Source organism: Thunnus maccoyii, chromosome 4, assembly GCF_910596095.1.
Source record: "Thunnus maccoyii chromosome 4, fThuMac1.1, whole genome shotgun sequence".
Classification (NCBI taxonomy): domain Eukaryota; kingdom Metazoa; phylum Chordata; class Actinopteri; order Scombriformes; family Scombridae; genus Thunnus; species Thunnus maccoyii.
In genome coordinates this window covers 34,296,590-34,324,307 of record NC_056536.1, presented here as the reverse complement: position 1 = coordinate 34,324,307, position 27,718 = coordinate 34,296,590, and the positions used below count along the sequence as shown (strand labels likewise).

General features: G+C 38.7%; 2 protein-coding genes across 5 annotated transcripts in view; one reads left to right on the top strand and one right to left on the bottom strand.

The window, feature by feature from the left end:
• Nucleotide 1: 1 nt before the first annotated feature.
• Nucleotides 2-12,230, bottom strand: snx21 (sorting nexin family member 21). Of its 2 annotated transcripts, XM_042410060.1 has the most exons (7): nt 12,035-12,230; nt 9,465-9,824; nt 7,806-8,005; nt 6,429-6,570; nt 5,799-5,964; nt 4,207-4,727; nt 2-77 (listed from the first exon to the last, which is right to left on the bottom strand). In XM_042410060.1, the coding sequence occupies exons 2-6, from the start codon at nt 9,784-9,786 to the stop codon at nt 4,226-4,228; spliced, it is 1,332 nt and encodes a 443-aa protein (XP_042265994.1). In that variant the 5' UTR covers nt 9,787-9,824; nt 12,035-12,230; the 3' UTR covers nt 2-77; nt 4,207-4,225. The 2 variants fall into 2 exon arrangements, with proteins under 2 accessions (XP_042265994.1, XP_042265993.1); XM_042410059.1 differs by lacking the exon at nt 2-77 and having other exon boundaries at nt 2,961-4,727; nt 12,035-12,229.
• A 3,325-nt stretch (nt 12,231-15,555) lies between these two features.
• The window catches only part of LOC121896277 (deoxyribonuclease-1-like 2), a 17,459-nt gene continuing 5,296 nt past the window's right edge, over nt 15,556-27,718 (top strand). The window contains exons 1-4 of one of the 3 annotated variants that reach the window (XM_042410078.1): nt 15,556-15,676; nt 23,195-23,369; nt 25,115-25,203; nt 26,807-26,818. In XM_042410078.1, coding sequence (XP_042266012.1) covers nt 23,202-23,369; nt 25,115-25,203; nt 26,807-26,818 — 269 coding nt within the window. In that variant the 5' untranslated portion in view covers nt 15,556-15,676; nt 23,195-23,201. Of the gene's footprint in view, nt 15,677-23,194; nt 23,370-25,114; nt 25,216-26,806; nt 26,819-27,718 lie in introns of all 3 variants that reach the window. The other 2 variants (XM_042410079.1, XM_042410077.1) reach the window with 2 other exon arrangements.

Below are 27,718 nucleotides of genomic sequence, written 5' to 3'. Positions count from 1 at the left end.
ATCTGACAGTAAAACTGATGATGATGATGATGTGCTGAAGCAGGGCGACCTCTGCTGGTGACCATGTGACATTACAGCTGTTGGACAAAAATAACAGAAGTTATAACATGCCTGACTGGGAGCCATCGTTGTTGTTGTTGTTGTTTACAGCTGTGCTCTTCCTGCTTTAACGAGTCAGAATGTCTGAAATAATAATAATAATAATAATAATAATAATAATAATAATAATAATAATCTGTTGTTGAAATGACTGATGTCTTTTTCCTGTAATGTCAACTTATCATAAACTGTCAGTTGATAAAAGGTAAAACATCCTTAAAGAACAAGGTCACATCATCACAATACTGATTCTTTCATTTCTGAACACAGTAACGACTTTTGGTCAACCGTCTGATTAAAAACACGTCAATGAGTGAAAAACCTTCGACGACACTGTAAGTTTCTCAGTCAGAGGTTGTTTATCTGCAGCACAACAAGCTGTAAACAAAACCACGTTCCTGCACATGCTCAGTAGCGTCTGCCGTACACTGAACTGCTCTCTGGAGACTGAAAACATGATGCTGTTATTAGTCTTTGGAGCCGTTTCTAAACAAACTAACGTGATGAAGGATCATGTGACCCAGTGCAGCTTTGATACAAACACAGTACTGGTTAGTAGATCAGTTCATTGTTGGTTTGGATTTGTTGACATGTTGTTGAATGATCCTTTACTGTTGGGGAAAGATTGTTGCTATGGAAACTAGGGTTACACAGATAAAAACACTTGGTTCAGGTGAAGGGAAGGTTGTGTTGAGGTGTGTGATGGGACGTGAACTCTGGTCTCCTGCGTCAGACATGAAGGACGTTACTTCCTGCGTTGGCACTGGACGTAAAGGACAAATACTTGTTAGTAGATCAGTTCATTGTTGTCAAATATAGAAAATCAGCAGAATTATTCTTTAAATGTAAAAGATAAATGATAGAATCTAACAGATTATCTCAGTGAAACCAAACTGTTCAACAATTCAATTCAATCTTCAGTCCAGTCCAACGTTCTCTAAACACCAGTCTGATGTAAAAACCAGTTTCCGTGATTCTCTGCTGTGTTGTAAAATACTGGAGAAATAAAAGAAAGAAGACAGATCTGGAGTTTGTAACAGATTTATTCCATAAAATACACTTAAAAATATACTTGTATATAGCTCTATGAAGCAGCGCTGCTACACTTCAATCCACATTTAAAAAAAAAAGAGTCTAGACATGACGGAGAGGCTGCGTTTCCACCAGTTTCACACCAGTTTCACACCAGTTTCACACCAGTTTCACCTCGATGTCTGAAGGTCTGAACGGTTTCAGCAAACAGGTGAACGTGCTGAAGTTTGATAGAAGAAGATGATATTTGTGTCATTTTGAAATAAACATCTTTTTTAAAAAAAAACATGACGGAGCTCAAACTGCATTTCAAATAGTTTCAATGATGAAAATGTCTTTAAGTAACGTGATGTAAACCTTTAAAGCAAAAACATTTCACAAGCAGGCAGCGGTAAATGAAAAGCTGAATGTTTATAACTCACCAGAATGTAGTTACAACAAATACTCAACAATATATCTGCTATTTATTACATTTTGTTTTACTATATTTGTATTCATATGTTTATAATGCAGCCTCACAGCTGTTTATAACTACATTATAGTGAGTTATAACCATTTATTAATGTTTATAAATGATTATAAATGCTAAATAAGGTTTGAGGTTTCTGTTTGTGTCTGATTAGTAGAAACATTATTTTGGGCAAATATTGAATGATTTGGGTTTTCTTGAGCAACAAATAGTGAAATATTGATATCAGAAATCAGAAAATCCACATTTTTAAGGAGGAAATTTTGCTTCTATTATTTGTTAATGAGGTGGAGACAAACAGGAAACACTGAGGGAAAGACTGGAGGATAAAACATCTGCGTCCCGCCGGGAGAGAAACGATCATCTCGGGCTGAAACACGTCATGTGACTCATGTCAGAGCATCAAACTATAAACCGGTTTCATCACTTCAACAGCAGCTACAGTTCATTGAAGCTCCGCAATGATCAGCAGAAGAAAAAAATATATATTGTTTTGTAAACAAACATCTACGTCCAGCTCTCATCAGTCCAGTTACAGGAAGCAGAGAAGAAGAAGAAGAAGCAGGAAGTAACAGAGCTGCGGCTGAATATAAACTGTGCAGAGCGTTATATGTGAGTAGTGCTCTCAGCTGGACGCTGGAAGATATCTGAACCCAAAACAAATCAATTATCACATTTTTATGATTGATTGATGATGTGAACAGTTTCCTCCAATCAGCAGCTTGAACACTCATCGACATGATTAGTGCATAAATCTGTACATGTGCATAGTCTGTAACTATATATTGATCTAATTCATCGCTGTAGAGTTTTTCCCTGCGTGAAGGTTAATGTGCTAATAACTTTGTCTCGTCCCTTATCAATTATTTTATTGATTCCACATCAGAAACAAAAACCTCTTTGCTGCTGATGTAAAATCAAGTCTTCACATCTATTTTTGTCCCTTATCCAGCAGAACCAGTGAAACCACAGGTCTCCATAGCAACCGCATCCATGTAAAAACACATATTTACCACCAGGAACCTCCTGATCCTGAACTGACTGTTACATCCTGGAAACATGCAGACAACATGCTGATTCATGATTGAAAAAAGTGCAATAAAATCATTTTTGTCCCTAAAATCAAAGATGTTTGTGCCGCATTCAGAAACTTAATTATGTTTATTGTTGATATACGACCAGGAGTCTGCACGGGAAGTTTTATTTTGAAAATATACCGGACGCTCAATGCTGTTTCTGTGTCTGACTTCCTGTCCAGCTTCGATCCGCTCTGTGCTGCTTGACGCGGCTTCCATAAAAAAATAAGACGAGGCGCCTATCTTTAGCGCAGCAGAGCGGAGAGCCGCTTCTGGGACGCTTCTGGGACGCTTCTGCAACGCGCCGGCGGCGCGCCGGTGGCATCAAGGGGCCGTGATCAGCTCCGGCAGTCGCGTCAGAGCGGTCCCGGAGGAATTCAGGGGTAACCCGTCTACTGAGGCCTGTAAACTCTGTTTCACTGTTTTAAAAATCAATAAAAAATATTGTTAAATATCTTCACTCTCAACGATCTCCACCAGCATCAACACAAACAGCCTAAACTGACCAATCACAGTTGTTTTGGTCTCGATTTGTGTCTAAAAGATAAAAAACAGCAAAATCTGTTAATAAATCCAGCTTCAGAGTGACGGAGGGTTTAGAGGAATCCAGAAATTTGCTTGAAAATATACTTTAAAGTAATAATCTCAAAGATTTCATTTGAATAACTGTCCAAAAACAGACCTGCAGTTACCGTTCACCGCCACACGGCGCCGCCAGAGAGAACGAAGATCTTTGAGATTGTTACTTTAACTTTTTAATATTTCCACCGTCGTGTTCACTGAGAAACCGACATGAATGTTTCTATTGGTCAAAAACTAGAAACCTCACCGGTGGAGTCAGTCTGTGTCTGTTAAACTGGTTTTACTGGCTCAGATCAAACACAAAGTCTTTATTCTAACCATCATCCCGACGCTGAAGGTTCTCTAAGTGCTGAGATGTTTTCCTGTCACACATTTCTAAAAACCAACTCTCAAATTAATGCTATCAGTGAATACGGCTCCGGGATTATTTTTTTTTTAGGATTATCGTGCAGTCAGAGCTGCAACTCGCACTTTGGAATAAAGCAGGAAAAAACCTCATCAGAGCGTCGCTGAGCCGGTTTCAGGCTCTAAAAGTAGGATTGAATAAATGATGCATAGTGAATATCAGAATATCAGACACGTTTGGATTAAAAAAATGAGACTTAAGAGAATTAAGTTGAAATATTTGGAGAAAAAGTCATAATATTATGAGATATATAATAATAATAAAGGATGTAGCCGTCTAATAAATGTGATAATTTTGTTAAGAAAATTAAACATTATATAAGAACATATAATCAGATCTGCACCGTCCAATCAGAAGCTGACATTTTCTTCTCAAAGCAGCATTTTTTTTAAATACTTTGTTACTTTATTCACAAAATATTTGACTTTTTCTTGAAATATTAATTTTTTTTTCTCAGATTACGACTTTTTCCTCTAAATATTCCAACTTTATTCTCTGAACTGGTCGTGACGCGCCCGTCGTAGGATAGTGATTGTACTCGCCGTGTGTGTGTGTGTGTGTTTAGCCCTCCCCCTCGCCTTCCTGCAGGTTGTGTTTGACCAGGAACTCTTTGACGGTTGGCTGATTGTCTAGCCCCGCCCTCTGCTCCTCCAGCTGTTGCAGAAGCTCCTCCCACTGCCGCTTGTCTTTCCCCGTCTGCCACGACAGCCGGACCACCGCCCGTAACAGCGGCAACAGGAGGGGGTGTGGCCTGTCCACGTGCGCCTGTGAGGCGTCAGACTGTGGGAGGGGCTTGTCCTCTGCTGTGCCGCTGTGAGTCTCTGGCGGCGGCGGAGTGGGCGGGGTTAGGACACGGAGGGCGTGGTCACAGTGATCCCGAGCCTCTTCCAGCTGGTCCACTTCCTGGAAACAGCATGACAGCCCCACCAGAGTGAAGAACCAATGGGAGGAGGCCGGGGGTGGGGTCTGAGCCTGGTTGTCATAGTAACTCGCCCAGCCCAGTTTGTGTTGCAGTCTCTTGGCGTTGAGCAGCGGACCCAAGGCCTCCTGGTAACGTCCCACCCTCAACGAGACAAGACAAACTCTGAAGATACAAGACTTGAAAAACTAGAAAGTCTTTATATTTATTTACCAAATTATTCAGAAGCAAACACACTAAACATATATAAACTTTATATTTACAGGTCAAAGGTTCAAATATGATTTATTAGGGATGCACAATATTGGATCTGCTGATATATCCGATATGCTGATATTTCATTTTAGAGCTCGATGATGTGCCGATAATATCGTGCATCCCTATAATTTATTGTTATTTTAATGTCAAAAGAAAGTAATTTATTGTAAACGATCAGCTTTTTAGTTTCAGTTGTCCTCCCAGAGCAGGACGGATACTGCTAACACTGCTAATTGATCTGGTATCAATACTGACTATCGGTTCCTTACTGTGCAAGAAAATAAAAAAAAGAGTGAGAACAGAATAAATGTAACATCAGAGAGAACGGTTTTGAGTCATTTTTTTAAGAATAAAAAGACCAAATTCTCTGATTAAAGCTTCTTAAATGTGAATATTTTCTGGTTTCTTTAGTCTCTTTAATCCTCTTTAATAGTTTTTTGGTGTTTTTTTTACATTTGATACAGTTTTTTTTCTCCACAGTAACGTCTGCTGTGACATCAGAGAGGCAGAACTGCTCACATGACAAAAACCATTTTGCTCGTTTCACTCCTGGTTTCTTCTTTCAGCACAAAACAGAGGAACTGAAGATAAAAACACTCTGGATTCTTACTGGTTCAGATCTGATCTTTTACTAGACAACAACATGGTTTCCTACTTTATTATTGAGACATGGAGCTCATGTTTTGATATCTGGTAGCTCTGAATCGGTACCATGAAGGGACAGAATTCGGGGTCTTGTGACGCTTCTTGAGTTCAGATGAAAGTTTCTACTTTATGAGTTAAATGGAAAAAAAGATTCCACATATTTTGGGAAGTTTAACAGGCTAATGTTCTCTACCTTTACATTAACAAAATGATCATTAATGTTCCGATTATTTTCTGACATGTTTTGGATTATTGTACCGGTTGAATGTCAGATTCATCTCCGACCGTACGCCGACGATGATGTGTTGTTACCTGATGAGCAGCTGTCCGGTCTGCAGGTCGCTCAGGTAGAAGAACTGGCGGACGCACAGCGCCCCCCGCAGGGCGGACAGGGAGCACAGGTGAGACAGGTACTGTTCGAACGCTCGGCTCCGCTTGGCGATCGTCTCCGCCGTGAAGTTCCGACGCAGCTTCTTTCCTACGAGGATTCAAACAGGAAGTTTCAATAACTGCTGCGATAAACAGGAAGCAGGAAGAGGAGCGGAAACACCTTGACGTTCCCCTCTAGAGCTGCAACCATTAGTCGATTATTGATTAGCCAAATTATTACATTAATCACCAACTATTCTCATAATTGATTAATTGTTTTGAGTCTTTTTTTTTTTTAAAAATATCCAATTTCTCTGATTCCATCTTCTTAAATGTGAATATTTTCTGGTTTCTTTGGTCTCTATGACAGTAAACTGAAGATCTTTGTGTTGTGGACAATCATAATCATCTTTAGGAAACATTGATTTCAACATTTTCTGACATTTTATGGACCAAACAACTGATCAGTTAATGAAGAAAATAATCAACATATTAATTGTTGTTTCCCTCCCACATTTATTGATAACAGCATCGAGGTTTGACGTTCGGACAGATGACGTAACCTGTACTTACGTGGGAAACAAACACGCTCCATCTGGTCTCCATGGTTACGGCGCAGCGTGGCGTGGAGGCGCTGGAAGTCGGAGTACCGGCGGGTGATGATGGCCGGAGTCTTATCGCTGCCGCCGGACTGGATCACATGGACGGTGTACAGCTGGAGAGACACAAGACACAACTGATCCTGAGTCCAGAACCAGCAGCAGCACCACCTGCTGGTCTGAAACATCTCAACATTCATGTTCCTCAGAGGACGAATCCTAAAGACTTCTGTCCTCCAACAGAAGGTCAAACCTTTCACTTATCCAGCTGTGCACTACGGTTCACGTCACACACACAGCTGCTGCAGCACTGACGGTACAACCACACACACACCAGCGTGACTGAAGAAGACTAAAAAATCTGTAACACCTGTAAGTCCAGAATAATCTAGAGGAACAACTTAATCAGACGAGGTTCACTGTGGTGAACAGGAACGACTTCGCTGCATCTCTAAACTTCTACGAGGATAATTTAGTGTTTATGACCCACAAGAAGAAGAACAAACACACGGAGCACAAACTGAAAAACACTCAAAGTGTAAATACGTGTAATTTAACATTTTGTTCTCAAAGCTGAATTTTTCTTGTAAAACTTCAGTTTTGTTTGTTAATATGACTTTTCTGTTGTTTATTATAATTATATTTTATAGAATTATGAATTCAACTTTTTCTCATAACATTATAATTTATCTTGTAATATCACTTTTTTTCTAGAAATACTTTATATTTTTAAATTTTGACCTTCTGGAAACTTTTTCTTAGAAACATTATGATTTTATCTCATAATCTTGTAATTTTTCATCATATTATAATAATAATAATAATAATAATAATAATAATAATAATAATAATATCACAACTTTTCCTTGTAAAATTAGAGCATTATTTTATAATTTTATGTAATTTTTATAAAAGTATAAACTACATCTGTATCTTCCTGCAGACGTCCGAGTCTTAAAACAGTTAAAAAGCTTCTTTGATAGGATGATGTTCCCATAATGCACCAGTGTTCAGAGTGTGTGTGTGTGTGTGTGTGTGCAGTATATTTATGTTTCTGTGTAGATATGTATTCATGCATTTACATATTTGTTTTATTTGTATCAGTTTTTACTGGATTTTATTTTGTTTTTATTAACTTGTGAAGCACTTTGCAACATTTGTTTAGAAAAGTTCTATATAAATAAAGTTATTATTATCATTATTATTATTATCATTATTATTATTATCATTATTATTATTATCATAATTATTATTATTATTGTTCTATAATATTATGACTTTTCTCAAAATATTAAATGTTTTCTAAGTTTTCTTCAGTACTTCCTGTATGATTCTGATCGTCTGAACTCACCACATATTTGGAGGAGCCATCTTGCACCACACTGGCGTCCGTCACCTCGAATAACAAACTGTCTGTCTGCCGCCGCCCGGCGGGGGCGGGGCTTCCTCCTCCGCTGAGCCCACGCAGGTTCCTCCAGCTCTCCTGAAGCTGCCGCGTCAGCAGGGAGGAGGGGGAGGGGCCAACTGGAGACACGCCCACAGAACTGGTGTCTGCACGAGACAGGTGACAGACGGATCATGTGACTGACGGGTCATGTGACTGAGTCTGTTTAATCGTAGTTATAAAGTCAGATCAGCTGCTTTTCTCTACATGGAGCTGAAACACTGAGAACTGCTGCTCTTTTATATATTGATGAACTTTCTGCTGTTTACTGATCTCTGGTTGTCTCTGAATGTTACATTAACATTCATCTGCTCAGCGAGACGGAGAGAAATTTACTTTCCCCTCCGGACAAGACAAAAGAAGAACGTGACAAATAAAAACAAATGTAACTTTATTAGCAGAGTAGCGCGAGACAACGGCCGAACTGCGTCTATGACGACACTGTTGACACCTGAGGAAACATCGTCAATGATCATTATTAAACAACAGAAGGATGATCAATGATTAATCTATAGGGAAGTAATGACTTGAATAAAATTCATCATTTATATATATATATATATATATATATATACATATATGGTACATCAGCAGCAGCCTGGGAGTCTCTCTGCTGTTGTTTGTCCAGGTGAGAGTTGGGACGGTGTAACATCACCTATAAATAGAAGATGCTTCATATCTGAAGTGTCACACAGTCACTCAGTGTCATTTAACATGAGTCAGCTGACGCCTGTAGTACAAAACAGACACAGACAGTTTGTCTTCCATCAGAATATAAACGTAATGTTAATAAAGAGACATTAGACATAAATACTGACATGTATATACCTCATGTCTGAGGTGTTATTGTCAATATACTGTATTTATATGTCTGGTGTTTATCAGTCCACTATGGAAGTAATAATATGTACACAAGACGTTTTTGTCCTTCTTCACAAACATGATTTGTGATCAGAGTCACAGATACGTTGTGTAGATCCAACGGACCGGCTGCATGTAAACCGTCTGTTCTGATTTATGAACATGATGAAAGAAACTCTAATAATCAGGTTGAATGTTGCAGTGAGACGTTGTTTACAGCTGCAGCCGTGTGTTTTTCTCAGTTCCTCTTAAATGATGAGCGACCTGTTTTATCAGGTTTTCATTCGCAGCAGTAAGTTCTTCTTTTGACTCTCAGGTCTCGTTATTGAGTCTCATGAGCAGGCGGCATCGATCGACCCCAAAACCAGCAACTCATGACACGCAGAGCTGCATAACATGAGTCATTCTTTGAGAAAAAAAAGCTAAAATTCTTCATTTTCAGCATCTTAAACATGAATATTTCCTGGTTTCTCTTGTGTCTGTGACAGCCCGCCGTGATGTCATCAAACCTCTGTATTTAATTTAGTTTAATGAAGGAAAATCAGCAAAGTCTCTGACTTAATTAATCAATTATCAAAATAATTGCTGATTAATTCTCTGATGGTTGATTGATTAATTGGCAGATGGTTAAAGAGGTTTTGCTGAGTCAGCTTTAGGAAGAGAAAACGACCTGCCGACCTGTTAACGAGCAGAGCGTCACCTCACCTGTGCTGCTAAGCCCCTCCTCCATCGACTCTCCCAGGAAGTCGGAGTCACTGTCCAGCCCCGACCCTTCGCCCTCCGCTCCGTCCTCCACCCCTCCTCCTCCTCCTCCTCCTCCTCCCGCGCTGTCGAAGCACAGCGTCCCCCCGAGCCTCTCCGTCACGCACTCCTCCTCCTCCTCCAGCTCCGCCTCCCAGCGGTCCTCATCTACCACCTCCTCCTCCTCCTCCTCTTCCTGTCCGCCTCCGGCTTCCTGTTCGGGTCCCGCCCCCTGCCCGTCTTTAAACAGCGAGCGCTTCAGACGGTCCAGCAGCCGGGACGCCATGACGCAAAACCCGGCCCACCTCGAAGACGAGGAAGGACCTGAAGATGACGAGAAGATGAATAAACAGTTGCAATACTTGAAATACATCAAACTCATAATACTGCAGTAAAGTATCCGAGTACTTCTCAGACTAAGACCTGAGCTCAGTATCTGCTCGCTGGTCTACATGTGAACCAGCAGGTGGACTCGGCTCCGGTTTCAGGCGCCGGCAGACGCTCTGAATGGAAATCATGTCACACATTAATAATGCAGCGTTTTGCTCCGTCAGCCTGCAGCCAGGAAACAACCACGGCGAGGCTTCGGTCTGCGGAGGCTGAGAGCTTCCTACAGTCACACACACACACATCAGGTGTCTCCGTTTAGGGAAGACAAACATCTGGAAGACATCAGCGGAGTTTATCTTCCCTCCAGCTCGCTGACTAAACAGACCCGAAGCTCTGCAGAGTGAAGAACTGACGACTAATTAAACAATTCAGTCAGGAGAGAAAATGATTTGATTTTATACATAACTCTTATTTTTTAATGATTTACTGGCTATTTGTTCCAAAAACTAATTACTAATTAACTTTATTTGCACACTATTACACATAAGAAATATTTGACAAAGAGCTGCATGTTATAAAACAATTATAAAATGTCCTTGTTGTGGATTAAGAGTTGATAGTGAACAGAAAATCACTAAATTACTGACGATCTTTGAAAAACCCAGAAGATCATTTTCAAAAAAATTACTTCTGAAGCAGGAAGAAGTACTTTACTGCAGTAAAAGTACATAAGTATTATGAGCTTGATGTAGTTAAAGTATTGCAGTAAAAGTACATAAGTATTATGAGCTTGATGTAGTTAAAGTATTGCAGTAAAAGTACATAAGTATTATGAGCTTGATGTAGTTAAAGTATTGCAGTAAAAGTACATAAGTATTATGAGCTTGATGTAGTTAAAGTATTGCAGTAAAAGTACATAAGTATTATGAGCTTGATGTAGTTAAAGTATTGCAGTAAAAGTACATAAGTATTATGAGCTTGATGTAGTTAAAGTATTGCAGTAAAAGTACATAAGTATTATGAGCTTGATGTAGTTAAAGTATTGCAGTAAAAGTAGTGGTTTGGTCCCTCTGACTGATATATTATTATATATGACATCATTAGATTATTAATAGTGAAGCATCAGTGTTAGAGCAGCATGTTACTGTTGTAGCTGCTGGAGGTGGAGCTAGTTTACACTACTTTATATACAGTTAGCTAGTTTAGTCCAGTGGTTCCCAACCTAGGGGTCGGGCCCCTCCAAAGGGTCAGCAGATAAATGTGAGGGGTGGTGAGATGATTAATGGGAGAGGAAAGAAGAAAAAACAAAGTTCTGATACACAAATCTGTTTTCAGTTTTTGGACTTTTTCTCTAATCTTTGATTTTTGCTGAAATATTGGATCATTTGAACATTTATTGAAATGAAAGCATGTGAGAAGTTTAGAGGGAAAAATCACTATTTGGTGGAGCTGTTAACAACTCATAGACATGTGAAATGTGACCCCGACTACACACTGCTTTTTGTAAGACGTCAAAAGACAAAAAGGTTGGAAACCACTGGTTTCATCTTTAACAATGTGTTGTATTTTAAAAGCTTGTTATATTATCCATTGTGTCAAATCTTCATCTGAAAAGTAACTAAAGCTGTCAAATAAATGTAGTGGAGTAGAAAGTACAATATTTCCCTCTGAAATGTAGAAAGTAGCATCACATGGAAATACTCAAGTAAAGTACAAGTACCTCAAAACTGTACTAAAATACAGTACTTGAGTAAATGTACTTAGTTACTTTCCAGCTCTGTTGGATAAATAAGTTTCCAGGTGAGCTTCAGGTGAGGCAGCGACTCTGTGGATGAGATGTTGTGAAGCTGCAGCTTCGTTATCTGGTGTTTACAGTCGGTTGTTTGACACGTTACCGACAACAGTAACGTGAAGCTAAATTAGCTCTCCGGGTTTGGACAACTCACCCGCAGCTTGTTGCTAATAACTGTCCGGCTGCTGTTGAACCATCTCAGCTCCTCGACATTAAAGTTTAAATGTCAAACTAAACTAAACAGTTTAAAGCCTGTTTCTGTCACCGTGTCCTCACACAGATGACTGAATAATGGCTAAAACCGTTAGCTCACATCACCGCAAAGTTAGCCAACAAGCTAACAAGTTTGTTTCCAGTCGCTGAGTTGCGGCTGTTGATTCATTTATCGCTCCGTGTTTTGGGATAAACTCACCCCGGAGCTGAAGCTCACTGTCCCCGCTCCTGTTTCTCCATCTCGGCTCGGTGGGTGTAAGTTACAGCCTGAAGCTCCGGGCGGGTGTAGACGTCAGGCTGGACCGTCCTGTCGCTGTATCCCGACTCCTGGACGCGTCCCCGGCTGCAGCCTGCGGGAGGAGGCGGCCCGGGAGGCTGCAGTGTTCCGCTGCGTCCAGCAGGGGGCGGCGAGGACACGCTGTGTATGGAAGTTCATCACTGCCTTAATAATGTACATCAGCAACTGAATACTGCAGTTTAAAATGAAATAACTGCTGAATACTACATGTTGAGATTTAAATTGAATGTTGAAATGTATTGCACTGAAATATTTAACTTTGAAAACCTGAATTTTCTGAATTTATGTGGTCTGATGTCACTTTCAAGTTGTTCAATTTCAAAAACTTTATTTCCAGTTGATATTTATTTTAGGGTTCTCACATTCAGATAGAAAATTACGCTTGGTCAAATCAAGCGGCAACCTCATGGGCTGAAAAATGAAGCCAATGCGGAAGCGCCAAAAACCTGCATTCTCTCTAACGGCCAGCAGGGGGCGACTCCACTGGCTGCAAAAAGAAGTCCGATTGTATGGAAGTCTATGAGAAAATGACTCTACTACCCCTCTCTTGATTTATTACCTCAGTGAACTGTTTCCTAATGAGTTTATGGTCTCAATCACTAGTTTCACGTCTTCTTCAATACAGCATGATGTTCATTTTGTAAATTATGGTCCCATTTAATTTAAATTTGACGATAAAGCAGGGTTTGCTTTAGGGCGTGGCTACGTTGTGATTGACAAGGCACTACCATGGCGACGACGTTGCTTACGTAACGTAACCATTGCGTATAGGCCTAGCTGTTGCTATTTATTATTGTGTTTTCAGTTCACTGAAGTTAGTTGAACTTTGTGGTCACTTAAAAAACGTCTTGTTTAGCGTTTGGTTTTAATAAAAGACCAATCAGTGAGTCGGATGATCAGTTTTTCCGGTGTGTACATTTTGCTTTAACGGTTTTAGGCCTGTTTTCACTGGCGAAAATTAGCATTAGCATTAGCATGATCACCGTTAAGCATAGATTGTAAATGCACCGTGCTAACCAAGCTAGCAGCTAGTGCTATGGTCAGCTCAACGCTCTCGTCCAACTATGGTCACTTCTGGCTCCAAAAATCAAACATGGCGACGGCCAAATCCAAGATGGCGATGGTCAAATCTCTACACTCGAGGCTTCAAAATGGCAGTTCGCAAACCAACGGGTGACGTCATGGTGAATACGTCCATATTTATATACAGTCCATGGGTCAAATTCAAAATGTAAAATTCAGATCTGATCATCCGGGACGCTAAAGAACAGGATGTTCACATCTGAATTTTACATTTTAAATTTAAATTTGACTTGACTTGAATTTTTAGATGTTAATTAAGCTGACTGACACAGAGCAACTAGAGTATCTAACCTCTGTATTGTGATGTATTTCTGAGTGAAACAGGACAGACAGGACGTAACATTTAGAGGAATCTGATTTGAACGTTGAAAAGTGGACGTGTCGTAATGAATCTCAGCTCTGTGCCGCTAAAAGTTGAGGGTTGATTGACGGCTGGATGTCACGATATTATTATATATATTGAAACTGGTTGGTTCAAACCTATGTAAGCACACGTTATATTTTGTTTTACAGAAGGAAAACATGATTGAATTTTGATATGAAAATACAAAGAAATTGTTTTTTTTTTTGCTTTTTTTTGGCATATATTGTTATATAAGTGTACAATATGACTGAGATGTGATCTAAAGGGTTAAAAAAAGAAGAAGGTATTTTTTTCATTTAATCTCGACTTTAAACATCAGAATTTTCTATCTGAATGTAAGAACCCTAAAATAAATATATATTTGAAGTAAAGTTTTTGAAATTGAACAGCTTGAAAGTGAATATGCACAAAGTGAAATTCAGAAAGACGGTTTACAAAGTCAAATATTTCTGTAGAGTAAATTCACTGGTATTTAAATTTCAACATGTAGTATTCAGTAGTGATTACATTTGAAAATTAAGTTGTCAGTGTAATTCAAATTATTAAGGCGATGATGAGCTTCCATACATATAAAGAATCAGAGACGAGTAGGGTCTAAATAACAATCTTTTGGTGACAATAAAGGAGCTGTTTTTATTGTTTTGTTGTTTTATTGCATTCCCTCCAGATGTATATAAAATACTCTACCTTGAATAATACTTTGTCGAATATGTTTTTACCACAAAAAGGTTAAAAGTATCTCATTGAAATCCTTAAAACAAAATCTCCCCCTTCTCCCTCATTGCAAAAATGCAGAATCTCTGAATGTGTAAATATTGTGTATAAATAAAATGATGCACAAGACATCCAGAAATCTAACATGTGATGAAATGGTGCAGCTATAAAAAACATGGAGTCATGGGTTGGAATAATGCTTTAAAATGTGGTATCTTCACATATCTGATTTGCATCTTTTCTCTCTGATGTTATGAACAGTGGTGGAAGAAACATTCAGATCCTTTACTTGAAGTAAAAGTAGAAATACTGGAGTCTCAAAATACTCCGATACAAGTAAAAGTCCTGAATTCCCCAAAAAAGTATAATCAGCAAATTGTACTTTAAGTATCAAAAGTAAAAGTCCTCACTATGCAGACTGAGTGTTATATTATTACAGTATATTATATTATACATGTATATATATATATATATATATATATATATATATATATATATATACATGTAAGAGCATTTTAAGGCTGCAGTATGAATATAAGGTACGTTGTGCTTCAGTGGAATGAAAAAACAAAATCAAGTTTTTAAAATGGTGAGAAAGAATTTAAATCAAGAAAATGTCAAAGAAAGAGATTTAAGGTTAGAAAAGTTATTAAATCAACAAAGAGGAATGTACGGAGGCATAGGAGAGGAAATCCAACTAAAAGTGGTCATGACAATGTTAAAATGAATGTGAACAAACATCTGAACAAATTCCTGTTCTAGTTACATATAAATACCAGAATTTATTGACTGATAATTGTCCATATTTTCAGCAGCTTTCAGAGCTTCATCATCCAGATAAACAGTCAGAGAAGATCTCAGGAGAGTTCTGTTGGGTTTCTGTTCATATTAGTGTTAAAGGTAATAAACAAGCAGATAAATGAACAAAGAAAAAGTCAATAACAACACAGTGACAACAGTAATTAATTAGAAGAGACGTAATTAACACCTGGCAGAAGAAACGATAATAAAGGGAAACATTATTATAATATACAGAAGTCAGTAGGTTGGTTATATAATACAGGCAGGGTCAGGGAAGAGGTTGTTTGTTTGTTTGTTTGTTTGTTTTTCTATAGATGAATCTACACACTCCGATACAGCAGGTGGCGGTAAACACCTGTAACGTTGGTTCCGCCAATAAACACGAAGAAGAAGGAGGACGAGCAGGTGGGGGAGGGGGGAGCGGCAGGAGGACGAGGAGCAGGAGGAGGAGGAGGAGGAAGAGGAGCAGGGGGAGGAAGAGGAGGAGGAGTGTAAAGAATGTAAGGCGGCAGCAGCAGCGGCGGGTTGAGTCTCCACCCTGCAGCTGCAGACCTGAACAGACTCTCCGCTCACCTGAACAGGTAAGAAAACCACTAACACTGGACTAAACTGGGACTGGACCAGTAACAGCTGCTGGTTTCTTCAGTGTGTGTGTGTGTGTGTGTTAAAATGGTTTTTGGTCCGTGTGTGTGTGTGTGTGACAGTTGAAACGTTTGAAGTGGTTTGTGAGGACTGTGTGAGTCTGGTTCAGGTGTTTGTTGTTTTCTTGTTTCGTGTTTTTTTGATTCTCGTTGTTTTTTTTTTGTTTTTTTTTTGTGACATTTTCTCTGTTTTTATTACATTCAGACAAGTTCAGCCAGGTCTGACTGACACACTCTGATATGAGCTTCTTCCATTTATTGAAATCATAAATTGTTGAGATGAAGTCAAATATAATAAACAGAAATACTTCAGACGTATTTGGATCAGTTTATACATCCTGTTTATTATTATTTATTATCTCTGGAGCTTCATGACCTTCGACCTCTAAAACTTGTAAAACTTTTCTGTTCTTGTGTTGAAACCAGTATGAAGTTACTCAAACTGGTTCATTCAGACTCTCAGACCAAACACGTCTTTAAACTCAACATCAGACATTTCAAACTTTACAGTTTTGTAAAGTTTCAACAATAAAGTTGATGAACAGAATATTAATCACAAATATTCTGTTCATGAATTAAACGTTTGAGTCATTTTTTTAAAGCAACAATTGTGAAAAACCAGTAAACTGAATATATTTAACTGTTGCTCAGACAGAACAAGACGTTGGACGTTTTATATACAAACTGATTCATCTGTGAAAATAATCGTTAACATGATTGAAATTAATTAATCCATCAGATTTTTGAGGGTTGAAGAGGTGAAACTTAGTGGCCGTCATGAAGTCAAACATCCACATCAGAGTTTCTGAGTTGTGATGTGACAGATAAACTCGTTAATATTAATTCATTAACTGACACGCAGAAACAAGCTGGTTTGTTACATCGTCTGTCGTGTTAAATGCAGCAGAAGCATCCGGCTGCATCCTGATTCTATTAGATTGAATCCATGTTTCCACCGAAGGATGAAGGAGAGATGCAGGATGTGAGGAAAGGAAACAAGGAAACATGTCTGTAGAGAAACTAGTGCTGTTTGTTTGGATCAGGCTGTTTGTTTTGGTCTCTGGTGTTGCTGAAGAATCGCTCATCCAAACAGCTTCACACTCGACTTTTTGCTTCCTCAGCAGCACAACCGCCAAACAGGAAGTCCATCAGATGAACAGATGCGGAGAAAATCAAGTGACTGACGGACGGAGAGTCCTTCCTTCTTAGTTTAGATGTGTTTTTATAAAACATCGATGGTCAGACGAGACGTCTTTTCCTCTGAAGCATCAACTGATCAGCTGTCAGTCAGCTGTTTCCTGCTCATTTCTACTGGCAGAAAGTCTTTATATTATTTATTCATTACTTGCGTCTGTATTTATTGATATCCTGCATGTGAATTAATGGTTTAATAACCCAGAATATGATCAGAGTGTCAAACCCGACGCTCAGGATTCAGCCTGTGACTCAATAAATGATGTAAAATATAAATGTTTCCTGCTGACAGAAAGACTCTCTGACTTACTAAAAGTTCACGGAGGAAACGACAGATCATGAAAAGTAAAAACCTTCTAATAAATGAAGAAAGTTGTTTATGGTTCGTTTGTTGATCAGACTAATTAACAGATTTTTAACGAGATGCTGAATCAGAAAATAAATCAAATATAAATCTTGTGAGTGATTCACTTGAGTTTAATCTGTAATCTGTCACTCAGTGATCATGTGATATATCAGATCAGTCTGATCAGCTGCAGCGTTCGATCAATAACTGATATCCAATAACTGGGGAGCTTTGCAAGATGGCGGACCGGAACGACTTCCGAGTCAAGCGCGCGGCGAGGAAATGTCAGATAAGATACTCCAAGATGTTCCACCTGTAAAAGTGCACGCCGCCTCATAATGTGATGCGTTTCCTGTTGAAACAGGATGTTGTGGTGCGACATAAATAAATGAAGATAGTTTGTCAGGATTTAAGAGACACAACAGATGATTTGAACCCAGCAGACAGATTCAGGATCTGGTTGGTTCTTGTGTCTCAGTGAGTTTAGCAGCAACTGTTGGACTGTCAGTGTTGGACTTAGTCGTTCTAAACAGTAAATGAATGTACTTCAGTGCAACAACAATACAAACTACAGCCGGAATAATGACGTTACAAAGATCACTGGTTTCATCTTTAACAATGTGTTGTATTTTAAAAGCTTGTTATATTATCCATTGTGTCAAATCTTCATCTGAAAAGTAACTAAAGCTGTCAAATAAATGTAGTGGAGTAGAAAGTACAATATTTCCCTCTGAAATGTAGAAAATAGCATCACATGGAAATACTCAAGTAAAGTACAAGTACCTCACAACTGTACATCAGTACAGTACTTGAGTAAATGTACTTAGTTACTTTCCAACTCTGCTAATTATAAAGTATTACAACTATTAATCATGTATTCTGCTCTTCTTCTTCATCTTTAGAACGACTCTTAAAGGCAGTTTGTAATTCAGTCTTGAAGGTTGAAACACAGATAAAGTTGTGTGTGTGACTGAGCTGCTGTGGAGACGTCAGACTGTTGTTTTGAAGGAGTGTTGGAACTCTGAGCAGAAGTCGCTTTACCGGTCCGACCGCCTCCAGGCCTGCGAGGGAGGGGCTGCTGGACTGCTGTCACCCTCAGTATCAGCTTCATGATTAAGTGCGTCTGTGATCGCAAAACCAGTATCTACAGCTGCTAGTTGAAGCTTCCTCGTATAGTCACATGACTGGACACGATGTATAGTTTAAATTTCAAAATAAAAGCGCAATACAACTTTATTCACCAAATGTTTTTGACCAACTTGTTTTCCATCAATCAGATTTATCATCTTTTTAAAATAGTTTTGATAAAATACAATATTTACTCTTAATTGGACAAAGACATTTACAGACTAAACAAACTGTGTGAGTTTATTTCATGTCAGACTGTCAGATGTCAGTTTGAGGGTTTGGGGTGAATCGCAGCAGAGACGTCATCAGCAGCAAAACTTGTTTTTTGTGTGGTGGATGTATGATCAGAGACGCCGTTTTAGATTGACGACTAAAGTTTCTCTCTCGATTGTCAACTTTTGTCTCAGACGCCCCAAAATCCCAAAGTGTGAAGGAGCCTGAAGATACATCCAACACACAGTCTGCTCCTCACAGCGCCTCCTTTTCTCTGCAGACGGAGGCGACTTTAGCTGCTCAAGACGTTTTTGAAATGATGAGTTGACAGAAGTTTAGTTTAAAAATGATGAGAGCTGCATTAAAGGTCTCAGTTTGCTTTGAACAAGCTGCCTGTCGGGTTGTTGAACAGCATCTGAAACTCTTCACAGTGTCAGAACTGTGGAGGCTGCGTTCAATGACAGCCAGAATATAACAGCATGAACGTGTTTTGAGGAGAAACTGTCTGAAAGTCTCCAGTTAAGAACTGCGGGCAGGAAAACTTCAGTTGAAGAATCCTGAGTTGTTTTAGTTGTCTGAATGCTGAGTTTGCTCTTTAATCTGGAGGTTTCTGTTTTGCAGAGACTTATAGAAAAAGGCACCACTGTGTCCATCATCATGAGACAATTCATCTGAATTTCAAGATGTTCTGTTCTTGTATTTGTGGAACTGTAAATTATAATTCACGTGGCCGCTCTGGTTTTGGTGCAGGACTCATATAAACCAGTCAATCTTCAGTCTTCATATGTGGTTGGACAACGTGTTTGTTTCTGGTGTATTTGATCACCAGTGCTTGAATTGTAATGAACATCTTTTATCAAGCTTTTATTCTGAAAATGCACTGGATTCACTAAACTCTACAGATTCAGATGTTATGCTAGTAGCAGCTAATGTAGCCTTGACTAGAGGTCACAGCCAGACCTGATCCACGATACGGTCGACTGAGAACCAGGAGTGAATTTAAAGTTAGAATCACAAAAATGTTTTAAATGCTTCAAACACAAATTTCTATAAATAACTGAACCTCCTGCACCAGCAATAAAACCTGCAGCCGACTGAGCGAAAGATTGACAACCTGTTTTAATATCCTTTACATTCACTTCTGACCTCTAAATCTGAGCTGCAACGATTAATCGATTAATTGTTTGGTCCATAAAATGTCAAAAAATGGTGAAAAATGCTGATCAGTGTTTCCCAAAGACGTCGTCCTCAAATGTCTTGTTTTGTCCACAACTCAAAGATATTCAGTTTACTGTCATAGAGACCAAAGAAACCAGAAAATATTCACATTTAAGAAGCTGGAATCAGAGAAATTGGACTTTTTCTGCTTAAAAAAATGACTCAAAACAATTAATTGATTTATCAAAATAGTTGGCAACTAATGGATTAATCAGCTGATCATTGCAGCTCTGATGGAACAGACAACATTCAGCCGCGCTAGATGTCAACAAACAACTATTCGCTGTGTAAAGAAACAGTGAAGTAATGACGTCCTGAGCAGAGAATGAAGTTACGACTCAATTATTAAAAATAGTTGGAGATTAATTCTCTGTCGATGGATTAATCTTTGCAGCTCTTAACGAGACCCGATCAGACTGTGTAGAGTTTGGACCCGGTGCGACTTGTGTCGGTGCTGGTCTCCAGAGGTCTGCTGTTCTCAGTTCTTCTTACTCCACACGCCCACATGTAGCCTGAACGCTGACTCAAGTGACATCATCAGTGATATCATCAAAAGGCTTTATATACTATTTTAACACACGCTAATGAAATTAGTGGAGTTGCCTTTTTAAAGGACGAGTTCACAGTTTTCCAGTCTGTCTTAAACCAACAGTCATCAAATGAACATTAAAGCTGTTTTTCTTGCTGTAATCATTCCTCCTGTTCATACTGACCATTAGAAGATCCCTTCATAATGACCTTACAATGGAAGTGATAGAGGACAAAATCCACAGTCCTCCTTCTGTGCAAAAAAAAAGTTTTAAAAGTTTATCTGAAGCTAATATGAAGCTTCAGCATCCAAATGAGTCAAATCAAGTAGATATCTTTCAACGTTACAGTCTTTTTAGTGCCAAAGTTCCTCTTTTTGTTACTATACTTCCACCTGCAGCTCAACAGGGAAACACTGTCCGAGGAAACACAAAGAGGGAATTTGATGCTAAAAAGACTGTAAATGTGTCAGATATCCACTTGATATGACTAACTCAGACTGCTGAAGCTGAATAGAAGCTTCACACAGACTTTAAATGACTGTGTGGACACACTGTGGATTTTGGCCTCCATCACTTCCATTGAAAACACATTTGAAGGATCTTTTAATATCCAGTATGAACAGGAGGAATGATTACAGCGAGGAAAACCTCTTTCACTGTTACTATGGACACCTGACTGCTGGTTTAACACACTGGGAACACTGGGAACCTCCTTTTAAACATAACTTTAGGGAGAAATGTCACAACAAACTGGTTCTTGCTGCTGTAGGATTGTCACTCTCTCTCTCTGGTTTAGTGCTGCAGGTCTGGACATGCTCACACTCATCATCATCATCATCATCATCATCAGACCAGTCCAACCACTCAGCCACAGTCATACGTCACCTCCACATTCACACTCTAACGCCCATTAATGCTTTGAAAATAATCCGATGAAGCTGTTGAACTGAATGAGGTTGAGTTAATATTTAATGTCAGTCATCTGCTTCCTGCTGAGAATGACTGAGCGGTTAACCCCCTCCCCCCACTACACACACACACATACACACACACACACACACACACACACACACACACACACACACAGGAAGGAAGTGTTAATCATTCTCCTCTGTTTGCTGCAGTCTGGAGGTTCATGAGTTTGTTTCTCTTGTTAGAAACATTTTCTGTGAGCGTCACTTTCTGCCTCGGACAGATTAAATCAGTCTCTAAGTATTTTTCCACTTACGTGTCTCTTCCTGTTTGCAACATTGATGGTGTCATTTATTTATTTATTTATTTTCCTGTGAAGGGTCACTGACTCACTGTGTTGTGTCATGTTTGGTTTCATTTCACAACACAGTTCATCCATCTGGGAAAAACACCAGACATCTGATGTTCATGTGTGAGTGAATATACAGTGTTGTCTGATAGCTGCTGGAGACATTTTATTAATCTGCAGTTCAAGATAATTAATCAAATCCTAACAGACTCTGACATGCAGTTTATAGCTGAGTTGGATGGTCTGAACTCTTGTCTGATGATTGATTAACAAGTTTCACGACCTGCAGGAGGAACCAAAAACATCTTCAGAAGCTCTTAACGCTCTTACTGCTATTACTGCTTTAGGAAATGTCAGAGCGTTTGTAGAAATGCTTCATACTTCTAAGAACAGAATCGTTCTCAGGACAGAGCTCAGAGAAACTTTCCTCTTCCAGCAGACCAATGAAACAACATATAAATAACATTACAGCTAAATGTATCTTCCAGTGAAAGCTGGTTTCATACAAACAGTATGAAAGAAACAAGTTTTCTCCTCACTAAGTGACTCCAAACATCCTCAACATGTTCACTGTTTACTGGATTAAACTGTTGAATCTGTTTTCTGTGTCACCAGGATCAGTTTGAGAGTTATAAAGAGTCTCTGAAGGCTGTTAAACAGTAAACCTGCCTGTCAGTTTGTTTCTGTTCACTCTGTCACACACTCTTCAGCTTTTTATGCTCCTGCGTCATATGCAGGTGGTGAACGTTCCAGCTGCAGATATGCATCATTGTTCAGAAACACAGTTCTAGATGCAGCATGCAGCTGTGAAGACGTTGGATTAGAAAGTTTTAGTCCCTTATCATATATCATGATTACTATTACTACTAATATAAAAAGTAATAACATATCTAACACTATTTTATTTTACAATGCACTATATTACTTATATCACTATATGATACTATTTAACTACTATATTGTTAATATTGTATTATATGTTTTATCATGTTGCATATAGAACAGTACAAGGTAAACAGTCTCCATATGAACAGACACATACGATATACAATGTTGTATCCCTGGTACATATTATGAATCATATATATATATATATATGTATATATATGTATATGTGTGTATGTATGTGTATATATATATATATATATATATATATACACATACACACACACACACACACACACACACACACAGTGCTTTCTTCATTCATAGTTGACACATGCTGCTGGATGTATTGTAATGTGCGTAAATTGTGTCTGAAGCCTTTTTGATGTCATCTCTCTAATATCTGTAATTTCCTATTTTGTTTTTATTTATTTCATTCAAATAGTTTTTTATCTTTCTCACTTATTAGCCTCCTGCTGCTACATGAGAATTTACCCTCCAGGGATCAATAATGTATATTTAATCTTTGACTGTGACTGAACAGAGAATGAACGTCAGTGTTGACTGTCTGTAGACGTTTTCCACCAGAAAACATCATCTGTGTTGTTATTTTATTCCTTTCTGTTGGTCAAATGCTTCATATTAATATTTAATGACATGTGTGTTCTTTGTTTTCTCCACAGTCCAATCATGAAGTGGTGCTCTCCTCATCTTCCTCGTCTTCCTCTGCTTCTCTTCTTTTTCTTCACCGTCTTGGTCGGAGCAGCGACGGCAGAATTCAGGATCTGTGCCTACAACGTTCAGAACTTCAACCAAGAGAAAGCAGCAAACTACAGAGTGATGCACACGTTGACACGGGTAGAACACACACACACACACACATATATATATATATACACACACACACACACCAGTGGTGGCTGGTGACTCAAAAAATTGGGGAGGACACATACAACATATATCATCAAACTATATCATCATCATCCCCCACCTGATGAAATCGGAGGGGTGGGGGGCAATTTTATATGCCAATAAAACAATTTGCTTTTACAAACAAAAACCCCTGAGTGGTGTAAAGGCTGCTTCTTTAAAGACATTTAGCATATGCATGTGTCTAAACAAAGAAGAACTCATTTTAGACGTGTACTGGTTCAGATGTGTGATTTTACCAACAAAGTGAAATTTAAATTTATAGTATCGTTCTATTGTGACAACAGATTTATGTTCTCATCAAAAACAGACAATATATCACATGATTTATACACGTGTTTCCTGTGTATTTTCTTAGTATACAGAAATATATAAAGTACCACAAAGCTTATAATGTGATACAGGAACAGATCAGTGCTGAATACTAGAAAGAGATCTAAAAATGTAGGTTCACATCAGAAAGTATTAATGCATGTATCAAATACATGACTTACACACTCTCATCTATGTGCACGACATACAAAATATAGTCTACAAAGCTGATATGTTAACACTAGGGGTGCAACGGATCACAAAACTCATGGTTCGTATTGTATCACGGATTTGAGTCATGTCTCTTCATGACTTGTACTTACAGCAGTTTGTTTACTTTGTCTTAAATGAGACATTAAATTTTGCAATTAATCCGCAGTTCATATGCCTGCCGAACCGTGGGGGGCGATCCGTACGGATCATGGATCAACTACAATCCATTACACCACTAGTTAACACTTGTTATTCTAGTTACTATAAGTTTATTACTCAATATACGTCTCAGCTTAAAAACGAACCAAAGAAACTGTCAGAAGCAAGCAGCCAGACCTCCTGCACACTAATCATACAACATCAACAGGTGACTGAGCAACCACTCAATTAAAACCGAATGAATGAATGAGTGAGTCCAGACAGATCACTGTAACTTCAACAAGCAAACTACCCACAACACATTATATGATTTCTGCTGCATTCTTGTTAAGGAGATAAATTCACACAGCAGCCACACAGAGACATTTAACCGTCAGAGATGAAATTAGCGACCAAAGAGACAGAGAGAGAGAAGCTGTATCTGACTCACGTTATCTGATGTCTTCTTCTTTCTATCATGGAGATGAAGTATTCATGTCATAACATCCATTTGTGACTGTTGGTCATCTTGTTTGTTAGTTAACAGAACTTTATGGCTGCAGCTTAACCAGTCTGATATCATTAGCAACAATGACAAACAAGCAAACTCTCCTGGTTGTTTCTCCGGTTGCTTCTCTCTCCAGCCTCCCTGGCAGTGTCCTGCTGCTGCTGCGCTGCACAGTCCAGATCATTTCTCCCATTAGCTTTACAACAGTCCTTAACAGTTCTTCCATGGATGTATAAAGAGTCCTTCAGGCTGCTACAACAAGCCAGCTGTTGCATTGGCTAACGCAAGGAGCTATCTACTGCTGCTACTCTGCCTTACAGTGGAGAGAATTGAAGATGAAATCTGGAAACTATCATTGGACCAACTTGATGTCAATATTGCATTCTGGTTGTTAATTGGTTAGGGAGGACAACGTCCCTTGGAGTATCATTTTACATGTCATGGCCAATCACAGTAACAGTGATACGACGCTGTGAGTCTGACTGTCTCTCTGTGTGTGCAGATCGCTGCTCGCTGTGATATCTGTCTCCTGCAGGATGTGACGGATCCGGACGGTTCAGCCATCAGGAGTCTGCTGTCGTCTCTCAACAGGTACAGTGGAAGGTACTGGAGTCACTGGTTTAAACAAAGATGTCAGTAGTTCTGCAGCTGGTCAGTTTCACACTAAACTTCGTTCAGTTGACTGACGGGACTCAAACTCCAGCCGAACTAAGTCGACTGTCATCAAAGAGAGTAACGTTTCATCTCATCATCATTCAAGTAATATGAGAAAGACAATTAACCGTAAACAGGGAAGTACGGCGGCGTGCTGCTGCCACATCACACAATAATATTCACTTTGCTTTTTATATAACAAGAAACTTTTGGATCTAACAAGATGTTAATCATGTTATTAATGAGATAGTTTCCTGTTATAATAACAAACTTCTCTCATTATTACTAAATACTGAATTACTCTGTAACAAGAAATGTTTATTATAACAATACATCACTTTATCTCGTATCACAAAATGAACGTATCTCATTAAAACAAACTTCTCTCATTGTAACATAATTTGTTATAACAAGAAACTTCCAAATGCTGTTAAATCAAGAAAAAAGATCCACTCATTGACTAAAGAGGATATTCTAGTTTACATCAGGTAGAAAAGTATAAACTACTGGTTTATATGAATATTAACGTCCCTGAACCTCATTTCCTGTCATCTCTCTGCTCTCTGTCATAAAAACACAACGTCCAAAAACTCCCCTGAACGCAGCATAAAGATCACACAGATGTAAAATACAGACGACTGAAACGAGCTCACAGCATTTATTATCACCATGACAACAGTTAAGATGTTTTAAAACATGAAAACACAGATTTCAGTTCTATGTGTTTTCCTCAAAAAAAAGTTCAGTTACTTTTCAGTTGCATTAAGATGCGCAAATACTGTTTATTTTACGAGTTGAACTGCTGGATACAAGACGTCTCCTCCTCTGTGCACTGCTGTACATCACACCTGTGACGTCACAAATCAGGTGTTAAACTGAGATTAAAGGTGAGAACAGAGAAACTTTCCTCCTTCAGCAGATGAATAAAAACAAACATCCAGCTGAAGGAGCAGGAGGAAACATGTTTGACTTGAGGACTGTTGTCACATATTATCTTAACTACGTTGTAACAAACCTGTTTATTGAAGCTTTTATCTTCCTGCTGTTGACACTAAGCAGCAGATCCTCAACAGACTTCCAGAAGAAAATACTTTAAATATTATAATCTGTGTCTATATCAGTAAGTCTTACAAACACACTTTGCATTTTAAACTTTTTTTTGCAGTTTTTGCTTTTAGTAGCTGATATTTTGTATATTTAAATTTCATCTGTTTAATAAGAAAAAAAGAGACCAAGTTCTTTTCCAGGAAGATGTTTTGACAGAAGGATCAAACTGAGATCAGACTCCATCATGTCGCTTCATATCAGTCAGTTAATCAGTTGTTTTGAGGAAACAGCTGAAAGTACAAAATATTTCTGTGTTTTTATAATAAAATTTTCCTTTTTGGATACAGGATCAAATGTGACATTTTTATTTCATGTTTGACATTTTTCACTATTTGAAGTTAGTAAAGGCACCAGTGTAATAATGAATGTAACAGTATCACTGCTGTATTGATACTGATGGTGATATTATATCTCTGCTGTCTGCCTCCAACAGGGAAACTAACAGGTACGACAGATTTTTACCAGCATGTGTAACAACATCTAATCAAAATGAATCATCACAATCACCTTTAATTATTAAAGCTTTAATTACCCTCTTTACTAATCCTGATGTCTATAATAACATGTCAGCTGACTGTCAACCAGAGGAAACGTCTCGTCATCATCACGTTTATCAATGATCGAGTATCGCTTAAAGATCAGACACACTGAATAATCCTGACTTTAATCCTGACTTTATGTTGCTAATCTTTAATCCAAACAGCATTATTTTATGTGCCTGAAGAACACAAAGGTTAAAGGAACAGATTTGTTCAGTTAGAGGAACCGCTGAGTTTAGCACAGAAACTGAGGGAAACTGAAAATAATACAGCTTCAAACAACTGGCAGTCTGTCTGAGTCACATGTTGTACAACCAGACATTTTAAAGGAAACTTTGTGGTTTAGCAGCAGTTAGCATCAAAGCTATTTGTTGACCAATAACTGCTGTTGTCAAAAGTCCAGAATCCTGTTCTCACTCAAACCCTGGGACTGAGGAAGCCAAATATCCCAGAATACATTTCACCAGTCAGTGGCGATGGCAGAGTTTATGAGAGTTTGAGAGTTTTTGAGAGAGACAGGGATGTTGTTATAGTTGTTTTCCCAGGACTGCATCTCACCGTCAGTTGGTTATTTTTTCTCGGTAAATCTTCGGCTCTCAGGTACAGTTGTGTTGAAATATGATCGTCAAAGTCAAGCTGAGCTGCTGCAGATGTTCACTCTGCGTCCTCCAGAGTTTGTAGAAAGGCTTCACTGGGTTGTTAGCTGGAGTTTCTGACCCTTCTGTCTACTAAACCCACCTATGTACTGGGTGGACTGGTGACTGGTGACTGGCATGTTAGCTAACATAAAGCAGTTGCTGGATGGT